At 47.2% G+C, this 23,960-nt stretch overlaps 1 protein-coding gene across 1 annotated transcript in view; it reads left to right on the top strand.

The window, feature by feature from the left end:
- The first annotated feature begins 456 nt into the window (after positions 1-456).
- Positions 457-23,960, top strand: part of SBSPON (somatomedin B and thrombospondin type 1 domain containing) — a 28,416-nt gene continuing 4,912 nt past the window's right edge. The window contains exons 1-4 of the mRNA XM_027127915.1: positions 457-676; positions 11,381-11,575; positions 20,373-20,463; positions 21,979-22,155. Coding sequence (XP_026983716.1) covers positions 463-676; positions 11,381-11,575; positions 20,373-20,463; positions 21,979-22,155 — 677 coding nt within the window. The 5' untranslated portion in view covers positions 457-462. The remainder of the gene's footprint in view (positions 677-11,380; positions 11,576-20,372; positions 20,464-21,978; positions 22,156-23,960) is intronic.

The following is a 23,960-nucleotide window of genomic DNA, read 5'->3' on the forward strand; positions in this document are numbered from 1 at the left end:
GGCGAAGCCTGGGTGACCCGCGCGCACGGTGCGGCTGAGCCCCGCACGGGCACATCAAGCGCTATTCGGCTCTTGGCCTTGGAGTCAAAGTGCCCCGCGGGCTAACGTGTCCGCAGACGTCAGGAAGCAGAGTTGGGAACCAGGAGATGTGGTGGCCGCCCTGACGGGGCTGCGGGGGGGCCGGCACCTCGCTGGGCCGCTGGGATCCCAGAGCACCTGCTCTTCCGCTGCCTCGTGGCGGGGTCGCCGCGGGGAGGGGGCCGGGGCCTGGAGCGTCGATCGCGGGCGCCCTGGGGTGAGGCGCCCTCCCCGCCCGGCTCAGGACGGGCGCGCCGCCAGGGCTGGGGAGGGGCGGCGGGAAGGGCGGGGGCCGGCGCGGGGCAGGGCCAGGCCGGGCTGCTCCGGGGCCGGCGCTCTCCGAGAAGCCCAGCGCTCGCCCCGAAGGTGTGCGGAGCGCGTGCCATGAGGACCCTGTGGATGGCGCTGTGCGCGCTGGCGCGGCTGTGGCCCGGGACCCTGGCCGGCTGCGCCGACGCGGGGCGCTGCTGCCCCGGCCGGGACCCCGCCTGCTTCGCCCACGGCTGGAGGCAGGACAGGGTCTACGGGACGTGCTTCTGCGACCAAGCCTGCCGCCTCACCGGGGACTGCTGCTTCGACTACGCCAGGGCGTGCCCAGGTAGGTGGCGGGCCCGAGGGTGGGCAACCGGCCGTTCGCCCGCAGCGGAGGGGCACAGGGTCCCACGCCAGGGGCCGCAGCCCGACAGGCAGGTGTCCCGGTGCCGTCTATCCCGGCCCACCCCGGATGCCTCCATCCAGGGTCCTCCAGCACCCCCCTCTCTAGGTGCACCCCAGACTCTCCATCCTAGGGTCCCCAGCCCCCTCCATCTCGGGATCTCCCCGTCCTCTCCATCTAGACCTACGGCTCCAATGCCCCCCTTCCCACCAGAGCCTGGGTGGAAGGGGCTGGAGCCCTGTTGTCTGGAAGGGCGCTGGCCACCTCTGCCGAATGAATCCCTCCGCCTGGGAGCTGCGGCTTGGTAGGGCCACCTCCCACCTGGAGAGATGGCGCTGACAGGTCCCAGAGGCACGCCCCTGTGCTGGTTCTGCTGCGTGCAATCTGTTAACCCTGGAGAGGGGTGATGAGCGGGGGAGACGTGTAATTATCCCACTTGGCGCCAAGGTCTTGTCCTGGGAGGGTACTTTCTTCTGAAGAACAAGTTCCTGGAGGACCACAGTTGTCCTCACCTGCACTCCAGCGTGTAGCACAGCCCCTTCCTCCTAGGAGGTGTTCCATATATTCGTTGAATTCAATTTTACCCATATAGCATGATAAAGATTTTTATCTCAAAGTTCCTAGTATGTTTTTAATCTTGCCGGTTTTCCTTTAGGGTCAATCTTTTTCATCTTTAAATCTCCCACAATATCACAGCCCCTGATATAGGCTCAACAAATGCTGATTTAATTAAATTAAAAGGTAAAGGAAGACATGGTGAGTACAGTCCTGAAAAACAAGGCGTACCTGAGAAAAGCCAGCTCTGGAAATAAAAGTAGCCCTGATCCCTGATAATCACATCACCCCAAAAGCCACACATGCATTAGGGTTTGACCTCAAGGAGCCCAGCGTTGTGGGACCTTCAGCATCTTCCTGGTAACCTGCAGGGCTGTGTCATTTCCCGGCAAACTGGATGCCTGGTGGAGACTAGCACCCCTTCTGCCTCTTTTCTGCCGGGAGAGGCCACCAGCCCACCGCAGGACGGTCACCCAGGCCTGCTGCTGAAAGAACACAGTTGAAAAACATTAAGATTTTTAAAATCTTGACTGAAAGCTAATGATTTACCTGAGAATATTGATCTTTTTGATAAGCTTCTTTCCCTCTTCTGCTCCAAGGCCAGGGTACTTTACTACTAAAGTAAGGTGAAGAGTCAGTTACTTAGGGAATGTAGTACCCTTGGGCCAGGCGTCCCCTACTCCCTCCCCACAGAATCCTCCCTAAACTCCTGTTGGCCTCAGTTACCTCTCTCAGTAACCTTTTCTCTCAAGGGATCTGCCTACATTTTAAAGGTAAATACAGAATTCCTGCAGTTCAGATAATGGGCCCCGGTCTGTGGTAAGCACAGCAAGACAAAAACAATGAAGACACAATCTCTGCCCCCTGGAAGTTCAGAGCGGAGCAGGGAAACACACACAAAACCATTTGCAATATGCTAAGTGCCAAAATAATGGATCCGGGAAGCCAGAGAGGAAAAACTCAGAAGACCAGAGGAATTCAAGGAAGACTTCCCAGAGGAAGCCTGGTCCCAGAGAATGAGGGAGACGCCTCTAGAAGGGGAAGGGGGGTTCTAAGAGGAAAGCATCTCATGACTGTTCAGTGTTCCCTGTGGGCGTCAGCGTTTTGTGACAGCGCTAGGCTAGGCCCTAAGGCTCACCTGGGGAGCAAGACAGACAGTGAACGCCCGCTAGACAGGTGAGTGTCAGGAGGAAAACTGGCTTTTTCGTGTACCCTAACAGCGCTATGAGGAGTTGCAGAATCCTCCAAGTCTCTATTTGGTCAAAAATTAAACCCTCATTTTCAGTCCAGAGATATTAAAACAAAGAGCCTATCATTTCGGACTGAGGATTTATTGGGGAAGTAATGGCAGAAGAGAGAAGACCTTACCATCTCCGGGGGAACTCAGAAAGAAATCCCAGGACCTTTGTGGCTAGGAGGAGGCTGTGAGCTGTGGGCAAAGAAGCCAAAGCCAGAAAAGGAAATGGTGCCTGCTAGGATTTTTTTTTTTTTTTTTTGCGGTACGTGGCCCTCTCACTGTTGTGGCCTCTCCCGTTGCGGAGCACAGGCTCCGGACGCGCAGGCTCAGCGGCCATGGCTCACGGGCCCAGCTGCTCCGCGGCACGTGGGATCTTCCTGGACCGGGGCACGAACCCGCGTTCCCTGCATCGGCAGGCAGACCCTCAACCACTGCCCCACCAGGGAAGCCCCCCTGCTAGGATTTTTAAAGGAGCATTTTCAGGAGCCTTAAATGCCCTTCCCCAGGGAGTTAAGAGAGGCTCTTGCAGGTCTAGGCAGAAAGCAGACTCGGGATGGAAAAGGCTCCTCGTTGGTAGATTCTCTGTGCCTGGAGTTTTGCGGCAAGGCAGTAAGAAAATAGAGACAATTGGAAGGTGGCCCACTTGGCGAGCCCAAGCCTGCTCTGTCCTCAGAGCTGAGGGCACGAGTGCAGGGCAGGACACAGCCGAGATGCTGGGTCTCCTCAGCCCTGGACCAGCATCACAACTGTGCTGACTTGGGGATCTGGGGAAAGGGGAGGTGGGCCTGCATTATTAACGTTTTCCAGCCGCAGGAGCTGGGGCTTTCAGAGGGCTCTCCTGTCACAGCGTTACCACAGGTGGGCAGCAGAGTGAGATCTGAACCCACGCTGCCTGCTTTCAAGTTGCCATCCACCCCATCTGTTTGTGGCAACTCATAGCTGTAACTGATCATAACAGATAAGGTGCAGCGGCGCAGAGCCTCCAGTTACTCTATGTACATAGAGCCATTCGGCCTCTTAGAGTCCACTTCCTTCTTACCTAATGTTAGGTTAACTATTGATGCTGCCCGAAGCAGTTTTGACTGAAATGACATTAAACGTGAATGAAAAATGTAACTGTGTCAGTGGAACTTACTTCTAGCACTTCTGATTTTTTCATCTTGAGAAACACATTATTTTTTTGACGTGGCTAAGAGATGACCGTACTGGAACTTTTTCTTTTTCCTAAATAGAAAGTTGTTGTTTTTTAAAATTTATTTATTTTTGGCTGCGCTGGGTCTTCGTTGTGGTGCGCGGGCTTCTCATCGCCGGCAGCTTCTCTTGTTGCAGAGCACGGGCTCTAGGCACACGGGCTTCAGTAGTTGTGGCACGCGGGCTCAGTAGTTGTGGCTCGCAGGCTCTAGAGCGCAGGCTCAGTAGTTGTGGTGCGCGGGCTTAGTTGCTCCGCGGCATGTGGGATCTTCCCGGACCAAGGCTCGAACCTGTGTCCCTTGCATTGGCAGGTGGATTCTTAACCACCGCGCCGCCAGGGAAGTCTGAAAGTTATTTTTTTACTCAGTAAAATATAAAAAGAAGTTGAATCTGAAGAATTACTAAACTGCCCAAGAAAGTCAATTCTGAAATTAATCATCTCAGAAAAATCTAATTATGTTGATGGTATGGGTTTCAACACCAATAACGTATCTTCATAACCACCCCCCACCCCCCAGAGGATAAAGGATAGAGAATTCTCCACTGGCTGAGCCTGATCAGGGATGGGGAGAGACTGAGGAGGGGACAGGTCTGAGTTACCCTGCCCTGAAGAACTTGCTGGAAGGCTTGCCTATCAGGCTCGTAACACGCAGTCTCTAACTCATCAGATGGGTTCATGGAGCCTGCATTCTAAGACCGTAGAAGCAGTAGGTTGCATTGGATCTTGGATGAGCAACTTAAGGACAGAGTAATCATTAACCCAAGTGGAGCAGGACAAAAATTGAGTCATCTCTATAGCCCAGTGTCTTCTCCTAGATTTATGGGGAATCCAAGAAACCAACTGGCCGTGCTCTCCAGGTACCTCCCAGCTCTCAGTCTCCTTAGGTCTCACCACCCACCCAAGTATTCTTCATTTTGATCTCACTTTATGGACGAGGCAACCAGAGCACAGAAAGGTCAAATAGTGTGTCCAAAGTCACACAGCTAATAAGTGATGAAGTGAGATTTGAACCCAGGAGCTCTGGGTCCAGAGCCCACACGTTTAAACGTTACGTTTTCACGGCCTCGGAGAAACTAGCCTTTATGAGAAGCTGTGGACTTTGCGGGTAGGCTCCATATAAATACTGGGAAAGTGAGTGAGTCTTCTTTCTCCATCAACTATGCCCCTCAAGGGTGAAAAAACGTGTCCCACTCCTCTTTGCAATCCCATAAGAGCTATCGCAGTGTCGTTTACAAACATTTGTCCGAAAACATATGACCACCGGTTTCCACCTGGAGGATGTTAACTGTGACTTCAGAAGGCCGTACCATCTGAGGCATATCCACATGTCCTTTTTAAAAATAACATTCTCTGGGAATTCCCTGGCGGTCCAGTGGTTAGGACTCTGCGCTTTCACTGCGGAGGGCGTGGGATCGATCCCTGGTTGGAGCACTAAGATCCTACAAGCCACCCGGCGCGGCCAAAAAAAAAAAAATTTCCTTCCTGATCACAAAATATATGTTTGTTGCAGAAAGTGTAGAAATGCACAAAAGAATTTACCTGGAAACTTACTACCCAGAAAGTAGTAAGCATCATTATCTTTTTGATTTTGATTCCCTTTTTTCTCCCAGGCTTGCATGGGGTCTAAAATTCTGTTTTTCTAAGGTGACAGTTCATGTCACTTTCTTGTTACCATTTCATAAACTTGTCCAGTTAACGTCTCAAAAGAAAAAAAAACGAAACAACCTACCAGGGGCCAGATAACATAAGTTTCTGCAAGAGGAAACAAATACTTGATCATTTTATTGGTGCTTTTTGAGGGGGTCCATAGGCACTTGGGCAATATTTATGCTCTCATTCGTCTTTCAGAGAAGTTGTGACAGGGTTCCTGGGAAAGGGTACACATACATAAGGAGAGGGAAAAAGGCAGATGACATACAGTTAAAACTGTGTCACCATGAGATGTGTGTGTGCGTGCGTGTGTGTGTGTGTGTGTGTGTGTGTATAAAGGGACGGTTTTATTTTTCCTCTGTAGATGGTCGAGAAACAGAAGTTACGCATCAATGGTACTGCTGCGGGTAAAGTGTGAAAAGAATATTTCCTTAGGAATGATAACGACTAGACCTGATTAGAACTTAACAATGTGAGGGAGAAAGTGCTTGATTGTGGGTGGCCTTCAACTTTTAGGTGGCAAAGAGCCAGGCCGGCAGGGCCAGATTGCAAAGAGGAAGGCTTGAGTGTCTGTGATTAACCAAGGTGAGGCTACACGAAGATAAGCAAGGCCTTACATTAAGAAGAAATAATCCAGACTATATTTAGGAAATGAAGGAGCCTGGCTTTCAGCTCAGTTTGCTGCCGTGTGTGTGTGTGTGTGTGTGTGTGTGTGTGTGTGTGTGTGTGTGTGTGTGTGTGTGTATTTGGCATCATCAAGAAAGGCATTAGAAAACAAAAGTTTTTTTTAAAATTACCCTATGGTACCTGCATACTGAGAATAGTGTGTCTAGTTGCCACCACTCACCGGGCTGTGAATGGGTATGGGGAAAGTCCAGCGGTAATTCTGAGAGGGGAAACGTCTATAGAGAGATGTGTCCAAAGGCTGCAGGGAAGGGGGTCTACTGAAACAGTAAGTCCACCAGTGGAACAGGTAAGATAAAAGGGGGTCTACTGAAACAGTAAGTCCCCAAGTGGAACAGATAAGATAAAAGGGGGTCTACTGAAACAGTAAGTCCACCAGTGGAACAGATAAGATAAACACAGATTTTTTTCCACCATATTCTGAAATTCTCAAGTGAGGGAAATTGGACTCAAATAAAAGGAAATACCACTTCACGCCATAGATGTCAATATTAAAAGAGCTTGTCACTTTCAAGAGGTGGTACTGGCAGGGGCTAGACATGGATTAAGAAGGCCTTGACAGGGTGTGGCCGCCAGGAGAAGCTGGGCTCTACCTGACCTTAAGGCGTGGAAAGCAATGCTCCTTCCAGTGGACACCCTGTGGGGCCACCATCGCCAGGAGAGCCCAGACAGCGCTCGCCCGGTTGAGGAGTGTCTTCTGTGTCTGGCTCTGGGAGTTTCTGACTTTGTCCCTTTCCTTCTACCGGCTTTCCTTCCCACCCTAGAGCCTCGGACAGTGCTTTGGCTTCTTACTTTCATAGTCTGTTTGGATGTAGAATGTAATTCAGAAAGGAGGAGCAACTCACCCAACGCCGTTTCATTCATTCATTCACTCACTGATTAGACAAATATTTGCTGAGCGCCTGCCATGTGCCAAGTGCTAGGCATGAAATAAAAAACTCGGCAATAAACAAAATAAATAACTGTGTAATTTGAATTATGGAGATATTAGAAGGCAAGGAGCACAGAGCTCTGAGAGGAAATAATTTTGTGGGGGGTGTGTGTGTGTGTTTGTGTGTGTCTAATTAGATGCGTTGGCCAGGAAAGGACTCCCTGAAAATAAAATAATTCAGCTGGACCTCAAGGATGAGCCGAACCCAGCCATGCCCAGTGTGGGAGGAACATTCCAGCAGAGGGAGAATACAGACAAAGGTCCCAGAGTGTGAAAGAGCCTGGGTGGGTGTGGCAGACGGGTGAAGAGGCCAGAGTGGGTGGAGCCTGGGGCAGAGGGGGCACTGGGGGTGCCTCTGGGTGGGAGCAACGGGGAGGCACAGACAGGTCACCCAGGACTTTGTGGGCCATGCAGGGAGGTTGGATTTTATTCCAAATTCAATGGCAAAGCCATGGAAGGAGGTTAAAAAATCATTAAAAAAGAAAGAAAAAAAAGATTAGTGGTACATCTTTTAAGGTAATTGTACTTGGATATGACTGGATATCCTTGTTAAGACATGGAAAAATGTACCCTACTCTTGTGTGCAGATTCGTTACTGAACTGTGTGACTTACTTTTCTGCTCTTGGCTGTTCTCCTTGTGGCCGTAGTGGGGACGTCTGATAAACAGAAAGCTCCAGAGGAAAGGGTACTAGCTGGTATGTCATGAAGGGCTTGATGATTCCTTGCGCTCTGGGTCTATCCACTGTCTCACTGCCCAGTGAGCCCAGAGCCAGAGGTGCCCAGTGGACCCAAAGTAGAAGCTTAGGAGTCTACTTCCTACCTCTACTCTCTTCTATGTCCTCTTCTCTGTCTCTGTTCCCCATTCCCTTATTATATTTCCTGGGATCACCTCCCCAAATAAATTGCTTGCCTTCAGATCCATGTCTCAGGGTCTGCTTCTGGGGAAACTCAACCTGAATGTTATGTTGATTTGAAACAAAGGAGAAAAAAGGAGCTTTTGCCGCTCTTCCAGGCTCCCATTAAATCTGGGCTTCTTCAGCCGCATAGCACAGGGAGATCAGCTCGGTGCTTTGTGACCGCCTGAAGGGGTGGGATAGGGAGGATGGGAGGGAGGGAGACGCAAGGGGGAAGAGATATGGGAACATATGTATATGTATAACTGATTCACTTTGTTATAAAGCAGAAACCAGCACACCATTGTAAAGCAATTATACCCCAATAAAGATGGTAAACAAAAAAAATCTGGGCTTCTTTCCGCTAAAAGGGGTGGGAGGGTGTCATCAAATCCCAAGTATTAAGACACAGGGAAGCTGGGGCAGACTTGGAGTGAGGAGATGATTGTGCTCACTGGGTAACAGTCTGCCAGCCCCCAGTGACAGCCAGGGAAACGAGAAGGATGAGAAAGTCAGATTTGAAGACAGAATATTTTGATATGCTAAGTATAGATGTGAGTTAGGTAAGATTTAGTGGAAAGGGAACACTAATGGAAGAGTTCAAAAGGAAATCTGTGTCATGCAGTTGAGATATATGACTTGTGGTAATAAATCTGTCAGAAGTTTCTGTACTTCTCCCAAGCTCCGTGACAAAAGATCACCCGTGACAAACTGTAATCCAAATAATCAAAAGTTCACAAGTTAATTAATAATAGAATTTTTTGTGCAGAATAGGAATAAATACTTCAGACTCATCTTCCAGCTCAAAATATTTTGTGGAACCCCTTTCCACTGCTGAAAGTCTATGTGAACTTTTTTCACTTTCTCCGACAATAAAGTCCCCGAGATGTGATTGTTCAGGGCCCCAGAACTTTCTGATTCTCTTTAAAGTCATGAATTGGAAAGACAGGGCATAGTATTTTGCCAAGGACAAACCTTAACCCATAGGAACAACAGTTGATTCAATGACTCTGTGATGTGAGGACTTTGCCTATTGGTCAAACCAAATAAAATAAACATTTATGAGACATGAGACACAAATATTGAAGAAATACTGAGAGACTGAATTCATCCCCCCATGTCAACGTTTACCATATGGGTAGGGTGTAACCCAAGGCCGTATTACTAAGTTCTGAGTTAAAGCCATGGCAAAGTTGTGTTTTTTTAAAAAGTGCTCCCAGGACTTGCCTGGTAGTCCAGGGGTTAAGAATCAGCCCTACAGTGCAGGGGATGCCACTAAGCCCACGCGCTGCAGCTAAGACCTGATGCAGCCAAAAATAAATAAATAAATAGTTAAATAAAAAAATAAAGTGCTCCCTACTTAGGCTATAACTTTTTTTTTTTTTTTTTTTTTGGCTGTGCCACACAGCATGTGGAATCTTAGTTCCCCAACCAGGTATCAAACCCGTGCTCCCTGCTGTGGAAGCATGGAGTCCTAACCATTGGACCACCAGGGAAATCCCACAAAGCTGTATTTTATAGTGATGTCTAAATGTTTAATCTTTGAATTAAGTGTATTATTATTTTTTTTATTTTATTATTATTTTTTTTGTGGTACGCGGACCTCTCACTGTTGTGGCCTCTCCCGTTGCAGAGCACAGGCTCCGGATGCGCAGGCTCAGCGGCCATGGCTCACGGGCCCAGCCGCTCCGCGGCATGTGGGATCTTCCCGGACCGGGGCACGAACCCGTGTCCCCTGCATCGGCAGGCAGACTCTCAACCACTGCACCACCAGGGAAGCCCTAAGTGTATTATTAAGTGTAGTTCAAGTCCAACATACCAGGGCAGGACTAGCTGGACTCAGGGATGAAGAGATTTGGGGGAGAAAGAGTTATTAAAGGAATTAAGGACAGAAGGTGTCTTTCTCAACCAGCTCCTAATCTGGCAGCCTCTTTAAATGCCTTCTGGTTCTATGGGCCAATTAAATCAGGGGACTGCGAAAATAAAATGGGAAGGTCAACAAGAGATGAAGAGCAGGAAGTGACCTGTTATTGATTTTCCAAAGGATGTGTGCGTGGCAGATACTGGGAACCAAGTCTCACGTGGCTCGTTCTTGCTTCGTTAGGTAGCTGACATGTGATGCCTATGAGTTTTTAGATGATTAGTAAAAGCATCTTTTAAAGCAGTCTGAAATTTGTGGATTACTGACCGAGCTTTATGTTGTATGTGACCCTTTTCATGTCAGGTGTAGATATGTGCTACCAAAGGATACAGCTTCCAAACGCCATGAACCCTAAACTAGAGTTTGCTGAGAGGCAAAATGAGTTTTTTCAGGTACAAACTGTTGGAAGTCCAATCAGATTTCAAAGAAGTTCAGGTGTTTTCGTGGTGAAGACTCTGGAAACTTGAAAGTATGAGGGTGATTGGGAAAAGTGGGTCACATTTTGTGGGAAAGAAAGAGTTTTGGCATCCGGTTCAGGGTACATCTTCTGTCTCTTTGTCCTTATATCCAATTTCAAGTCCTCAAGTAATTCAATTTAAAAACTCATTACGGTCCTTTTAAAAGACTCCTTGGGATTTTAAATGAAAAAGTTAAATGTGCAACCGATTGATTTTACAGTCTTGGACAGAGCATTGAGAGCCAGATTCTCACCCCGACTCCGCCTCTTCATGCCTGACCCTGGGTATTCTTACCCTCTGTGGGCCCTGGTTGCTGGTCTCTAAACTTCGCCTCTTACAGTGTATGAGCCTCTGAGCCATGGAGGATGGGACTAGAGCACCCAGGAGAAACCTACTGGGTAGGGGGTCCTTCGTGCGGCCTAAGTCATGTTTTATGGAGGCACATTTCCAGATAAGAATTGGGCTTACCTGGTGGCGCAGTGGTTGAGAGTCCGCCTTCGAATGTAGAGGACGCGGGTTCGTGCCCCGGTCCGCGAAGATCCCACGTGCCAGGGAGCGTCTGGGTCCGTGAGCCATGGCCACTGAGCCTGCGCATCCGGAGCCTGTGTTCCACGGCTGGAGAGGCCGTGGTGGTGAGAGGCACGTTTACCGCCAAAAAAAAAAAAAAAAAATTGACCTCGGTAAGTGGTAGGAGAAATACCTTTTCTTTTTTATATATTTTTTTTCTTTATGTTTTCTACAATGAATGTGTGTTATTGTTATCATAAAAATGTTCTGGCCAGAGGAGGACAAAGTTACACTCAAAGGAAAACAAGAGCAAAGACCTGATCTAAGCCCGGGGAGTAAGAGGAAGTACCCTGAAGACATCTGTCTCTTTTACGCGGGTGTGTCCTGGCTCAGACCCATCTTCATGATCCTGGAACATCCGCCTGCCTCTAAGAGATACTCATTTATCAGTTCACCATCAGGGCGGGTGGCATCAATGTCAACTTGGGGTGTTCCCCCGATCCAGGGCCGGGTCCAGGCGCAATGTACGCGGGCTGAACTTGACTGTGTGCGTTGGCAGGAACGGCCGGGCAGGCGCTAGGTTTGCTCAGGTGTGCGTCCCGTCGTGCTGTTTTTCAGCTCGCCCGTGCATCGTGGGGGAGTGGAGCCCCTGGAGCGGCTGTGCGGACCAGTGCAGGCCCACGGCCCGCGTGCGGAGGCGCGCGGTACGGCAGGAGCCCCGGAACGGCGGCGAGCCCTGCCCGGCCCTGGAGGAGAGAGCCGGCTGCTTGGAGTACGCGACGCACCAGGGCCAGGACTGCGGGCACGCCTTCGGTACTGCGCTTTCCCTGATCGCTGCCCCTGGGGTCTCTGGTGACTTTCCATCCCTTCGTCTCATAGAAGGCCATGTGCCAGGCCAGGAAAGTTCCATGAGCTGCAGGGAATGGGATGGGCCAGTCTGCCCAGAGGAGATAGGAAGCTCAGGAAATACTTGATCAAGGCATTATACGTCAGCTGTGTAAAGGCCTCCTCCCACCGCCTCCCAGTTACAATCCGGCGGTGGCCCCTTGCCGCTGTGCGTGCGCCCGGTGTACCGGACGCGCACTGTGGTTTCTGAGCAAACTCAGTCAAGCTGACCACAGAGGACTTCAGGTAGGATGAGAGTATTTCACTCAGGCTAGGATGTGTCCAGTAAGGATAACCCTGTTTCACCTTTCAAGGTCATTCCTGTTGAATCACACATGCTTGCATACATGTGAAACTAGTAGAAAACATAGAAATTCTGAAAGGATGATAAAATGATTAAAACACCTGCCTCTCCTCTCAAGCCGTCTGGACTGGAGCTGATCGGATCTATGATTCGGGAGGATCGTTCTGGCTGTGGCGTGGCCAAGGAGACCAGGAGGCGGCTTGATCATGAGTCAGGAGCCACAGGAAACTCACACAGACGCAAACAAAAAGGCCAAAACAGGGGTGTTCATAGGGATTGAATCTGATAGAGCGAAACACTGATTTCTCAGGGTAGCAAAGATCCCATGTTTTTCATAGGAACCTGGAAAATTCCATGTCAGCGTGACCCTCACTAAGCCATTTTTTCCCTTTTTTCCTTCCACACACAAATATTTATTGAGAGTCTACTTGATGCCAGGCACTGGGCTGAGTGCCAGTTACAACGGGGGAAAAATGTTGACATGGAGTCTGCTTGTCAGGGAGATCACAGTCTAGTGGGAGCGGGAGATGATACGCAGATAATCCTAGGACACCAATCCCAGGAAATTACAGCTTCAGTGTGGTACCCCAGGTACTGCACAGGGGAGAGGTGTCGGGAGCTGTGAGTGTGTGTCGGAAGCAGATTCCCCCAGGCCTTGGTGGAGGAGGGCACCCCCAGAGGCCAGGAGGGGAGCGACTTCCCTGAGGATGTGGAGATGAGGCTGAGAACTGCAGAGCTACGTAGGCAGAGAGACCAGTGTGGCGAACCAGACAGTCAGGTGTAGGGCGTTTGAGGGATTTGGGGACTGATCTAGGAAAAACGTATGACCACGAGAGTCAGTAACACACAACCACCTTACAGGGTTGCGTGAGAGGGGATGTCCAGAAGCTCTGATATGGCGACCCCCATACAGAAGGGGAAGAGAGGAAGCTGCCAGGAGCTTGTGTGTCTAGGTGACGTTAGCCAAGCAGCGTGGTTTGGAGTCTCTGGGGGCTTCAGAGGGCAGGTGCCATGACGGCTTGGGGTCTTGTAACCATAAGGCTTTACCTTATCAACGGCCGGCAGATGTTGGGTGTAATTTCACAGGGTATGCAAAACAGGCAGGACCTAAAGGACTAAAAATCTGCTTGTTTGGTTATTTTAAAAACAAACTGGGGCTTCCCTGGTGTCACAGTGGTTAAGAATCCGCCTGCCAATGCAGGAGACGGGTTCGAGCCCTGGTCCGGGAAGATCCCACATGCCCTGTAGCAACTAAGCCCGTGCGCCACAACTATTGAGCCTGTGCTCTAGAGCCCGCGAGCCACAACTATTGAGTCCGCGTGCCACAACTACTGAAGCCCGCACGCCTAAAGCCCGTGCTCCGCAACAAGAGAAGCCACCACAATGAGAAGCCCACGTACTGCAACCAAGAGTAGTCCCCACTCGCTGCAACTAGAAAAAGCCCCTGCACGGCCACGAAGACACAGTGCAGCCAAAAATAAACAAATTAAATAAATAAAATTTTTTAAAAAATTGGATGTATAAAAGTTTGAGTTTGGTGCCAGTAGCATTTTTTTTTTTTTTTTTTTTTTTGCTGTACACGGGCCTCTCCCATTGTGGAGCACAGGCTCCGGACCCGCAGGCTCAGCGGCCATGGCTCACGGGCCCAGCCGCTCCGCGGCATGTGGGATCCTCCCAGACCGGGGCACAAACCCGTGTCCCCTGCATCGGCAGGCGGACTCTCAACCACTGCGCCACCAGGGAAGCCCGGTGCCAGTAGCTTTTGAGGCTAACAGGTCTCAGCCTGCTGTGAGAAAATAAACCACCTAGGGCCCATCTTTGGCTGATTTATATAACACGGGGGGAGGCACAAGGCCCATTTGAGAAGCCGAAGGAAGGCCAGTGTGTGGGGAGCAGAGAGGGAGGCTTCTGGGCTGACACCCCCCTGGATGCAGGGCCTTGGGGTCCCTGTTTAGGATTCTGGTCTTTCTCTTAAAAGCCGTGGAAAACCACTGGGGTGTTTTCTGCAGGTGCCAATGTGATCAGATCTGTGATCTGAAAAGATCTCTTGGGGAGTGGAGTGGGTAGTGGCAGGGCCAGGGCAGAGGCCCTTCATGGATAGGGCAGTCAAATTAAGCTCGCAGGGAAATAATTTAGGGCTCACAACAACGGTCACAGAACGAGCTCTCATTCAGCTCAGGCACTCTGCAGAAACACTACAGAAAGGCTGAGGGAGGAAGTCGCTGTGGGACATTATTGATTTTTTGGATGGCTGTCACAGCCTATAGCAGATCTATCAGAAAAAGCAACTGCACCGTTCAGTTATAGGGATTGGCTGCTAGACCGTATTCCTGCAGCATATCTGAATCTTCATTGTGGCTCCAGGATGCCCAGGCCCCTTCCCCTTCCCAGCCCTGGATCTCTTCAGAGAAGGATGATGCAGGTCACAGGAAAGGGAACAGGAAGCATGAAAATGCATATCTTCCATTTATTTGTATTTTCTTCAGTTTCTTTCATCAGTGTCTTATAGTTTTCAAAGTAGTGGTCTTTCCCCTCCTGGTTAAATTTATTCCTAGGTATTTTATTCTTTTCCATGCAAGTGCAAATGGGATTGTTCTGTTAATTTCTCTTTCTCATAGTGTGTTCCTATGAGAAACCGAATTCTTTTATTTGTTCTAACCGTTTTTTGGTGTAGGCTTTAGGGTTCTCTCTATATAGCATCATGTCATTTGCAAATAGTAGCAGTTTTATTTCTTCCTTTTCAATTTGGATGCCTTTTATTTCTTTTCTCTTACCTAATTGCTGTGGCTAGGACTTCCAATACTATGTTGAATAAAAGTGGCAAGAGCGCCCATCCTTGTCTTACTCCTCTTAGAAGAAAAGTTTTCAGCTGTTCACCATTGAGTATGTTAGCTGTGGGTTTGTCAATAAGGCCTTTATTATGTTGAGATACGTTCCTGCTATTCCCAGTTTGTTGACATCAACAACATAAATGGATGTTGAATTTTGTCAAATGCTTTTTCTGCAACTTTTGAGATGATCATGTGATTTTTATCCTTCGTTTTGTAAATGTATCACATTGATTGATCTGCAAATCAATATAACCATCCTTGCATCCGTGGAATAAATCCCACTTGATTGTGGTGTATGATCCTTTTAATGTATAGTTGGATTCAGTTTGTTAATATTTTGTTGAGGATTTTTGCATCTATGTTCATCAAGGGTATTGGACTGTAATTTTCTTTTTTTGTAGGGTCCTTGTCTGGTTTGGGTATCAGGGTAATTCAGGCTTCATAAAATTTGTTTAGAAGGTTTTCCTCCTCTTCAATTTTTTGGAAAAGTTTGAGAAGGTTATTAAATGTTTTTGAATGTTTTGTAGAATTCTCCAGTGAAGCCGTCTGGTCCCGGGCTTTTGTCTGTTGGGAGATTCTTTTATTACTGTTTCAATTTCTCTACTAGTAATCAGTCTATTCAGATTCTCTATTTCTTCGTGATTCAGTCTTGTATGTTTCTAGGAATTTATTCATTTCTTCTAGGTTGTCCAATTTGTTGGTGTATAATTATTCATAATAGTCTCTTATGATCCTTTGTATTTCTGTGGCATTGGTTGTAACTTCTCCTTTTTCATTTCTGATTTTATTTATTTGAGTCCTCTTTTTTTCCTTGGTGAGTCTAGCTAAAGATTTGTCAACTTTGTTTATCTTTTCAAAGAACCTGCTCTTAGTTTCATTGATATATTCTACGTTTTTTAGTCTCTATTTCATTTATTTTCATTCTGATCTTTATTATTTCAGGAAGAACTGAAATAATATTTTTAATCCTCATGAAACCAGGACTTGATTAGCTGTGAAATTCTCAGCCTACCAAAATGGTGAAGGACAGTAAAATGAAGAGATTCACTCACAGGAAAACATGTTCTAGAGGAACGCACACAGGGTGTGGTTGTATTTCTGAAGTCAATACTTCAGAAAGCTGGAGGTAACAAATTATCACAAACTTAGTGACTTAAACAACACAAATGTATTATCTTGGAGTTTTATAGTCAGAAGTCAGACAGGTCTCACTGGGCTCAAATCAAGGTGTAGGTGCGGCTGAATTCCTTTCTGATGGCTCTGGGAGAGAATCGGTTTCTTTGCATTTTCCATCATCCAGAAACTTCCTTGTCCCATGGCCTCCTTCCTCCATCTTCACAGCCAGAAACATTGCATCTTTCTGTGCCTTTCTTCCATGGTAACATCTTCCTCTGACTCTTTGAAGGACCCTTGTGCTTCCATTCAGCCCGTCTGGATAATCCAGGATGATCTCCTTATTTTAAGGTAAACTGAGTAACAACTTGAATTCCCCTTTGCCTTGTACCATAACATATTCACAGCTTCTGGGGATTAGGACACGGACGTCTTGGGGAGGGGCCATTATTCTGCCTGTCATGGAGGTAGGACAGTGTCACATTCTTGGTTTACACATGAAGACATTGGAGTTCAGTAAGATGACAGCATTTGTAAAGGGACCAGAATTTAAACCTGGATCTCATGGCTCTAAATCCTGTGGGTTTTCCCCCCATTGATAGTTTTGCTGTTAAGTGTTATCATTAGTTATTATTATTATTATATTGCAAATTAATATTGATATTGTAAACTCATTACTATTCATATATTAGTAGTATTATTATATTTTAAAATCACAGTTACAGAATCTGGTAACTAAGTAGAAATATAAAGGCCGTGCAAGGCCAGTGAACGAAACATGATCACTGAGACACGCTTATTAATGATCAAGTAGCCATTGCATTCTTTCTGTTTCATTTAACGTGTATCATGAGTCTACTTCTATCATAAAAACAAATGCAAAAGCCCATATTATATATTTGTTGCCCATCCTGACAGTTGTTTATATGCGTTTTCCTCTTGCGAGATTGCCTTGCATATCATGAACCGTCTACTTCCAGGCTGGTGTTATTTGTCAAATTTTCACTCTGTCGTCTTCTACACCATATGCTACAGACTAGTGGTTCTAAGCCTGCTTTTGTGGCACCCCATTGTGTCAGAGGGCTTTATGAAATTCTCAAAGCAAATTTAATTTACTTTCATGTTCAAAGTAAGCAGGTGCAGTGCCACGCTTTTAGAAGTGGAAGTTGTTGTAAAAGCGAACAGTGGTAGGTGGAAGGGATGCCAGAAAAGCTGGCAGATAGTCTGTTAACAGAGAATCTATTACATTGAATATTGTTGCCAGGAAGGGGAAAGGAGGGGTAGCTGACGTTTATTGAGAGCCTGGGGCACCGGTTACGTGCTTCCACACAGAGGCAAAAGCGGGGCTGGAGGCAAAAATCATTTCTGAATTACTTACTGCTCTTAAGTAATGAAAAATTGAATTTCTGGGGGATGTTGAAAAGTGGTGCTGGTTCAGAGCTCGCCAGGAGATCTGGATCGTTTACTCTAGACTCTTGCCAGAGGGAAGGACGCCCCCCTCGATAGAATGTGCCACCGAACCAAGCCCGGGCTGGAGGAGGCAGGAAACGAAGGAGACAAGGTCCAGGGTTACTGGCTTGCTTCTCTGATGGGTCATAAGCACCGAGGCTTGACACTGGGCATGGATAGGAAGTCTTAAAGAAGCTAGTGTCTGTACTGGGGCTCCTGCTTGGTCATTTACTAGTTATTTTCCCTTCACTTAACCTCGAGGAGCCTCAGTCTTCTGATGAGAAAACCTGCTCAGAACACCTCTTGACAAAGCTTTGGTGAAGATCGGTAACATACGACGTGAAAGCACCTTGTAAACGAGCAGGCGAAGGCTGCACACGTTCAAGGAGCCATGCTGCTCCAGGCGTTAATCTGCGCCCACCATGAGCCCTCCGCCACCTCCTGGACCACACTTCCCGCCCCTCCCCCATGCCTGAGGGAAATCCGAGGGTCAGGGCTACCATCTCCCTCTCTCCTCTCTCAAATCTCACTTCTCATTAAGGGCAGCGATCAGGCACAGAAAGGGAAAACACAGCCGAATTTAAGCAATTCATCGGTAATATGCTGCAATATTGAAACTTAAAAGAGTGAAACTTTGTCATCTGCATTGCAATAGAGGCAGCCTGCCACATTTCGACATGAGCCTTGAATACGTTTCTTAACCTCTCTGGGCCACAGTTTCCTCATCTATGAAATGGGGAAATAATAGGGTCTATCTCAGAGCAGGGTTATGAGAATTAAATGAGTTAACACATGAAAAACACTTAGCATCATGCCTGGAAACTTAGAGGTGCATCACTGTTAGCTTTTATTTTTATTATCTTAGAACTTCTTCTTCAGATTTTGTATCAGAAACTATAGTCATACACTTGCCCTCTACTTCCTAACCAAGTTTCCCACCCACCCTCCGAGTTACACATTAAGTGCATTGCCTTTGAACTTTTGTAATAATACCTGCAGTATCAATTAGGAGCTCAGATAAATGTTTCGCACTAAAGAAACACATCCTGAAAATGTTATAGTTTGACTGATATAATGCTACGTGGATGTAGCAGTAAATGCATTCCTCACTTAGTGAATAAGCCTATAAATGCGTCAGAAGAACAGAAATGAAAACAATACATGAGAAAATGAAAAGCCTTTCGCTGTTTGTGTTTCTGATAATTAGGTCTAAGAGAAACAGAGAAGGATCCTAACGTACATGCATTCACTTGTCCTTTTTGATTCCGTCCGTGGATTTTGGAAGTGCAAAAGCTACAGTCACATTTAGAAAGAATGACATGTTCTCTTTGGAAAACAAACATGTTAGCACAGCGAGGAAGAGCCACTCGGCTGGGAGTCTGTAGTTTACAATAGATGTGGGTAGCGTTCAGACTCCAGAGATTAGGTGCTCAGACACACGGGGCAAAAGCTATGCCTGCGACGCTTAGGATCAAGTGGCTACACTTGTCTTATATTCCCATGCCGTAGAAAAATGACTCCTCATTCAGAAAATCTAAAGAAGAATTAAGGCTGCCATCTTGTGGCAGGAAGGAGCTTAGCAAGATGAGCATGCGGGCTTGAAGCCTCTATTTTGCTGCTGGTACCCGCACACCCTTGTGCTCTTGTTGATGATGGGGAATCGCAGACGTCAACCTGAGCTGGTATCTCCCCTTCCTGGGATGGTCCAGTTTCTGAAAGGAGAGCTAAGAAGGATGGTTGAGCCATCTCAGCTGCAAGGCTCAGTATAGGAACAGAAGACCTCAGGGAAGTAGGACCCGTGAACCTTGGTGGCAATTTCATTCATTCATCCATTCATTCATTCCTTCATCGACCCATTCATTCCTCGCACACATATTTACTGAGCATGTAAATGTGTGAAGCCTCCCGTGATGAACAAGGCAAAACCCTGCCTTTCTTGAATTGACAGCAGGGTGGAATCAAAAGGTTATCTCCAGGTGCTACACAAAGCAACAGATGCCCCCCCCCCCCAGACTAAGAGATGAAATAGGAGGTAGACAAACAAAAGAAGAGAGCAGAGGTGGGAGGGAAGGATTTCTGGCTGTTTTCTTTTCTCCCACCCAGAGTGTCAGAGGTGGGAGTGGAGAGAGGGGCAAGGAGAGATGCTTTAGGACCTTTCTTCTCTGAGTTTGGTGTAGAGAGAGTGCTATGCTGGCCGGCACCTGGTGGTCACACCCTGGGCTCTAGGGTTGATGGTGAAACTTCCAGGCTGTGGTTATCAGAATACCTGGGAACATTGACCCTTTCCTCCTTTTGTTTTTTCCCTTTCTCATTTCCTGTTTCTGGTTGTCTTTTTTTTTTTTTTCTCCTTTTACCCCCTTTTCTCTCTTACCTTCCTTCCTTCCTTCTCTGTCTCCTTTTCCTTTATTCTTTCTATCTTTCCCTTTTCTTCTCTGTGTCTCTTCTTTCCATTAAAAAAAAAAATTCCCCGGGCTTCCCTGGTGGCGCAGTGGTTGAGAGTCCGTCTGCCGATGAAGGGGACATGGGTTCGTGCCCCGGTCCGGGAAGATCCCAGCCGCGGCTGGGCGCGTGAGCCATGGCCACTGAGCCTGCGCGTCCGGAGCCTGTGCTCCACAAGGGGAGAGGCCACAGCAGTGAGAGGCCCGCGTACCACAAAAAAAGAAAAAAAAAAATTCTCTCCCTTTCTCTAGTACCTTAATTTTTTTCCTCGGTTCCCCCGACCTGCCCATCTTTTTATCATTCCCTCTGGGCTGTGCGTCCTGGCCCCTCTCCTGCCTTTCCACGCGGTGTTATCACTGCAGACAAGCGTGCTTATCAAAAGCCTGCTGTTCCCTTCCCTACCCAGCTACACTGCACAAAGCTTTATGGAATTCGTTTCTGGGGACTCTGACTTCACCTCCTTGCACTCCTTGACGGTGTCCCATAGATTTAGGGATGGAAGGCTTTAGACGGGTTTGAAACCAAGTTTGGGAAATGTCGCTCTGGGTACTTCAGGCTTCACGTGTTCAAGGTCATTCTCCTTTTCCAGTCCCCGCCTTTATAACTACCTCTGCGTTCAACAAGCAACGAACAAGACAAGCGGCCTCCCCACAGTGGTCCACAGACACAGAGGATGCTGGGTAACTTGCTGTTTTTTTTACTTATGTTTTTCCGGTTAGTCGGTCAAGTCAGCCCACAAAGGTAACTTGCTACATGGGTTTTCTTCTGTTATTTGTTCATTGACAAATGTGACTCTTTATCACAGAATTGGGAAGTACTTGTCCCTCCCCTGTTTTACGTTTAAAAAAGATTTGTTTCTGGGGTCTGATCCCTAAGAAGAAACATGCTGTATAAAAATGAGGTGATACTATTTTGCCAGTCCCACTAAGGCTGCTTATCTTATAGTCCTTAGGGGACTGTGGACTCCAGCACCTCCTCCATCTGGTGAATTTGAACGTGGCCTCCACCTGAGCTCTGAGGACTTTATCAAGACCTAATGGCTCAGGCTGGGAGGAACCTCTGATCTCATTAGAAATCCACCCTTCTGCGGTCAGAATAGAGACGCCAGACGCACTGCATGTTCTAATCCCCACACTACCTCTCACTGCTCCTTAGTTTTCCTTCTTGTAAAATGAGAATATTAATTCCTACCCTGTGGGTTGCTATGAGAATTTAATGAGAAAATATCATTGAAAAGATGTCAGAGTTAAGCTGTCTGAAATTGACTCAAGCTGTATCAAGAGAATTTCCTCCCTTAATACCTTAAGGTGTCTAATAAATAATACTTACCGTCATTAAAGATCTCCTTTGAAGCAGATTCTCCAGACACTTTCCATCTAACTTTTTACAGCTCATAATTGTATGGATTTTAAAAAAACTAGCCCATTTTAGCATAGTTAGGACCTAAAATGCCACATTGTTTTGTTTCCCTGAAGAATTGCAAAATTGTGTTGCTTTTAAGTACAAGACTCTAAAATATTCACCCATGTCTGGCTGCGCCCCCAGAGCCTTCAGAGTCTAGTCACATAATAGAGTGTTTCCTGCAGCTCAGTATAAGGTGACACTAGTCTGTTACAGGAAAACATGTCTCAGCTTCCCATGTCCTTTTATCTGTGATGCCCAGTGTAACTTTGATGCTTGACTTCAAGTCAAAACTCATCTGCCAGGTGGGGAGAACAGGGAAGGCCCCAGGAATGTTTGTGGGGCAGAAAAACACAAGTGCTGGCCTGGAAATCCAGGACTAGCCGTCCTGGGGCTCACATGTTCTCAGGCTCAAGCAAGGTCTTGTTCACTTTCTGTAGTTCATTAAAATCTCAGCAAAGTTATCAAGGGCAATTTTCCTGCTGACATGTGCTTTTAGACACAATTTCGTGGTCAGACTAGACAGAATATGAAAACAAGTTTCTGCAAATTCGTGTTGACCAGATAATTCAACCGTGGACTGAAAAACAGCAAAAACGTTCAGTTGTCAGTCAGACATCATAGCTCAGCGAATGAGAAACTTGGCATTCTGTGACCTGTGACCATGCAACGCCCTACCGTCTCCAGGCTGTCCCGTGTCCTCGGGGAGTTCCGGCTTCCTAAGCCTTTCTCCAGCGTTAGGCCATTTCTAATTAACAGCAAGTGAACTCGCTCCTTTTTTTTTTTTGCCCTAGATACTGTATGGAGTTCAAGACAGAGTCATTGACTCACCACTGCGCCACGGAAAACCGGCCCCTGACCCGATGGATGCAGTATCTCCGAGAGGGCTACACGGTGTGCGTAGATTGTCAGCCTCCAGCTATGAACTCTGCGAGCCTTCGATGTTCTGGAGACGGCCTGGACTCTGACGGGTAAGGGAGGGAAACTGGTTGGAGGATGTTTATTGGGACTCATTTGGGGAGATCTGTCCTCTCCATGTCTTGAACAGCGGACCAGGATGTAGCAGATCAAGGCATGATTTGGGGAATCAAAACAGTGAGGAGAACATTCCATCTGGCAATTCCAGAGTCCAGGACCCAGTTCATACTCTGGGACTTAGAGGCTCTGTATCAGAGATGCGTGAGTGAATTTGGACATTGGGGTTCAGGCCGAGCTCACAAGTGACTACCGAAGACCTGCCCAGTAGCAGCCGTAGACACTATATAAACCGATGAGTTTGTCTTTGCTCTAATAATACTGTATTAATGGACACTAAAATTTCAATTTTATATAATTTTCATGTATCATGAAATATCCTTTTGATTTTCTTTCAACTCTTTAAAAACATAAAAATCATTCTTTTCTATTACTATTTTTTTTCATTGAGGTATAGTTGATTTACAATATTATATTAGTTTCAGGTATACAACATAGTGATTCAAAATTTTTACAGATTCTACTCCATTTATAGTTATTATAAAATATTGACTATATTCCCTGTGCTGAACAATATATCCCTGTGACTTATTTATTTTTACACACAGTAGTTTGTACCCCTTAATCCCCTCCCCTTAGTTGCCCCTCCCCCATCCCTCTCCCCACCTGGTAACCACCAGTTTGTTCTCTGTATCTGTGAGTCTGTTTCTTTTTTGTTATATTCACTAGTTTGTTTTATTTTCTTAGGTTCCACATATAAGTGATAACATACAGTATTTGTCTTCCTCTGTCTGACTTATCTCAATAAGCCTAATACCCTCCAGGTCCACCCATGTTATTGTAAATGGCAGAATTCCATTCTATGTCTGAGTAGTAGTATATATACCACATATCCATTTCAACCATTGATAAACACTTAGGTTGCTTCCATGTCTTGGCTATCGTACATAATGCTGCTATGAGCATTGGGGTGCGTGTATCTTTTCGAATTAGTGTTTTCGTTTTGTTTGGATATATACCCAGGAGTGGAATTGCTGGGTCATAAGTAAACATCATTCTTAACTCATAGACTACACAAGGGGGTGGGCTGGATTTGGCCCATGGGTCACAGTCAGCTGAACCCTGCCCAGGTGATTCGTACCCACTGCAAAATTTCAGAATCACTGCTCAGTGGGGTAGTCATAAAATCATGACTGAGATAGTAGCCGTGTGCCCAGCTCTGCAGGGTCAGAAACTCTTTTGATGTTCGGAGGCCCCATTTCCCAGTGTGGGGGGCAGGGGGTTCTCCTCGCACAACATGAAGCCATTCGTGGGACGCCAGCTGGGCATCCAACAGTTTAGCTCAGTTCTGACACTATCTACCCAGAGATGGCATCAGATTCCACAAGGTGAGGGGCTCAGCCCTACAAGACCGTTCCCTTCCGCAGCCCCCTTCCAATCCCATTCTCAAGCTCAGGCTGTTCCCTGTGCTTCTGACCAGCTGGCTATAAATCGGAGATTCCCATGACCTTCTCCTCAGGTTTGATTAATTTGCTAGAGCGCCTCACAGAACTCAGAGATACATTTACTTACTAGATGACCAGTTTATTGTAAAAGGATATAACTCAGGAACAACCAGATGGGAGAGATGCACAGGGTGTGGGAAGGGGTGTCATTCTCCCCACATCTCCACGTGTTCACCGGCCTAGAAGCCCTCTGAACCCTGTCCTTTTGGCTTTTACGGAGGCCTCATTACGTAGGCATCATTGATTAAATCATTGGCTATTGATTGATTCAACCTCCGGCCCCTCTCCCCTCCCTG

The sequence above is a fragment of the Aethalodelphis obliquidens genome, unplaced genomic scaffold (assembly GCF_003676395.1).
Source record: "Aethalodelphis obliquidens isolate GAN/ISIS:26980383/991018 unplaced genomic scaffold, ASM367639v1 scaffold33, whole genome shotgun sequence".
Classification (NCBI taxonomy): domain Eukaryota; kingdom Metazoa; phylum Chordata; class Mammalia; order Artiodactyla; family Delphinidae; genus Aethalodelphis; species Aethalodelphis obliquidens.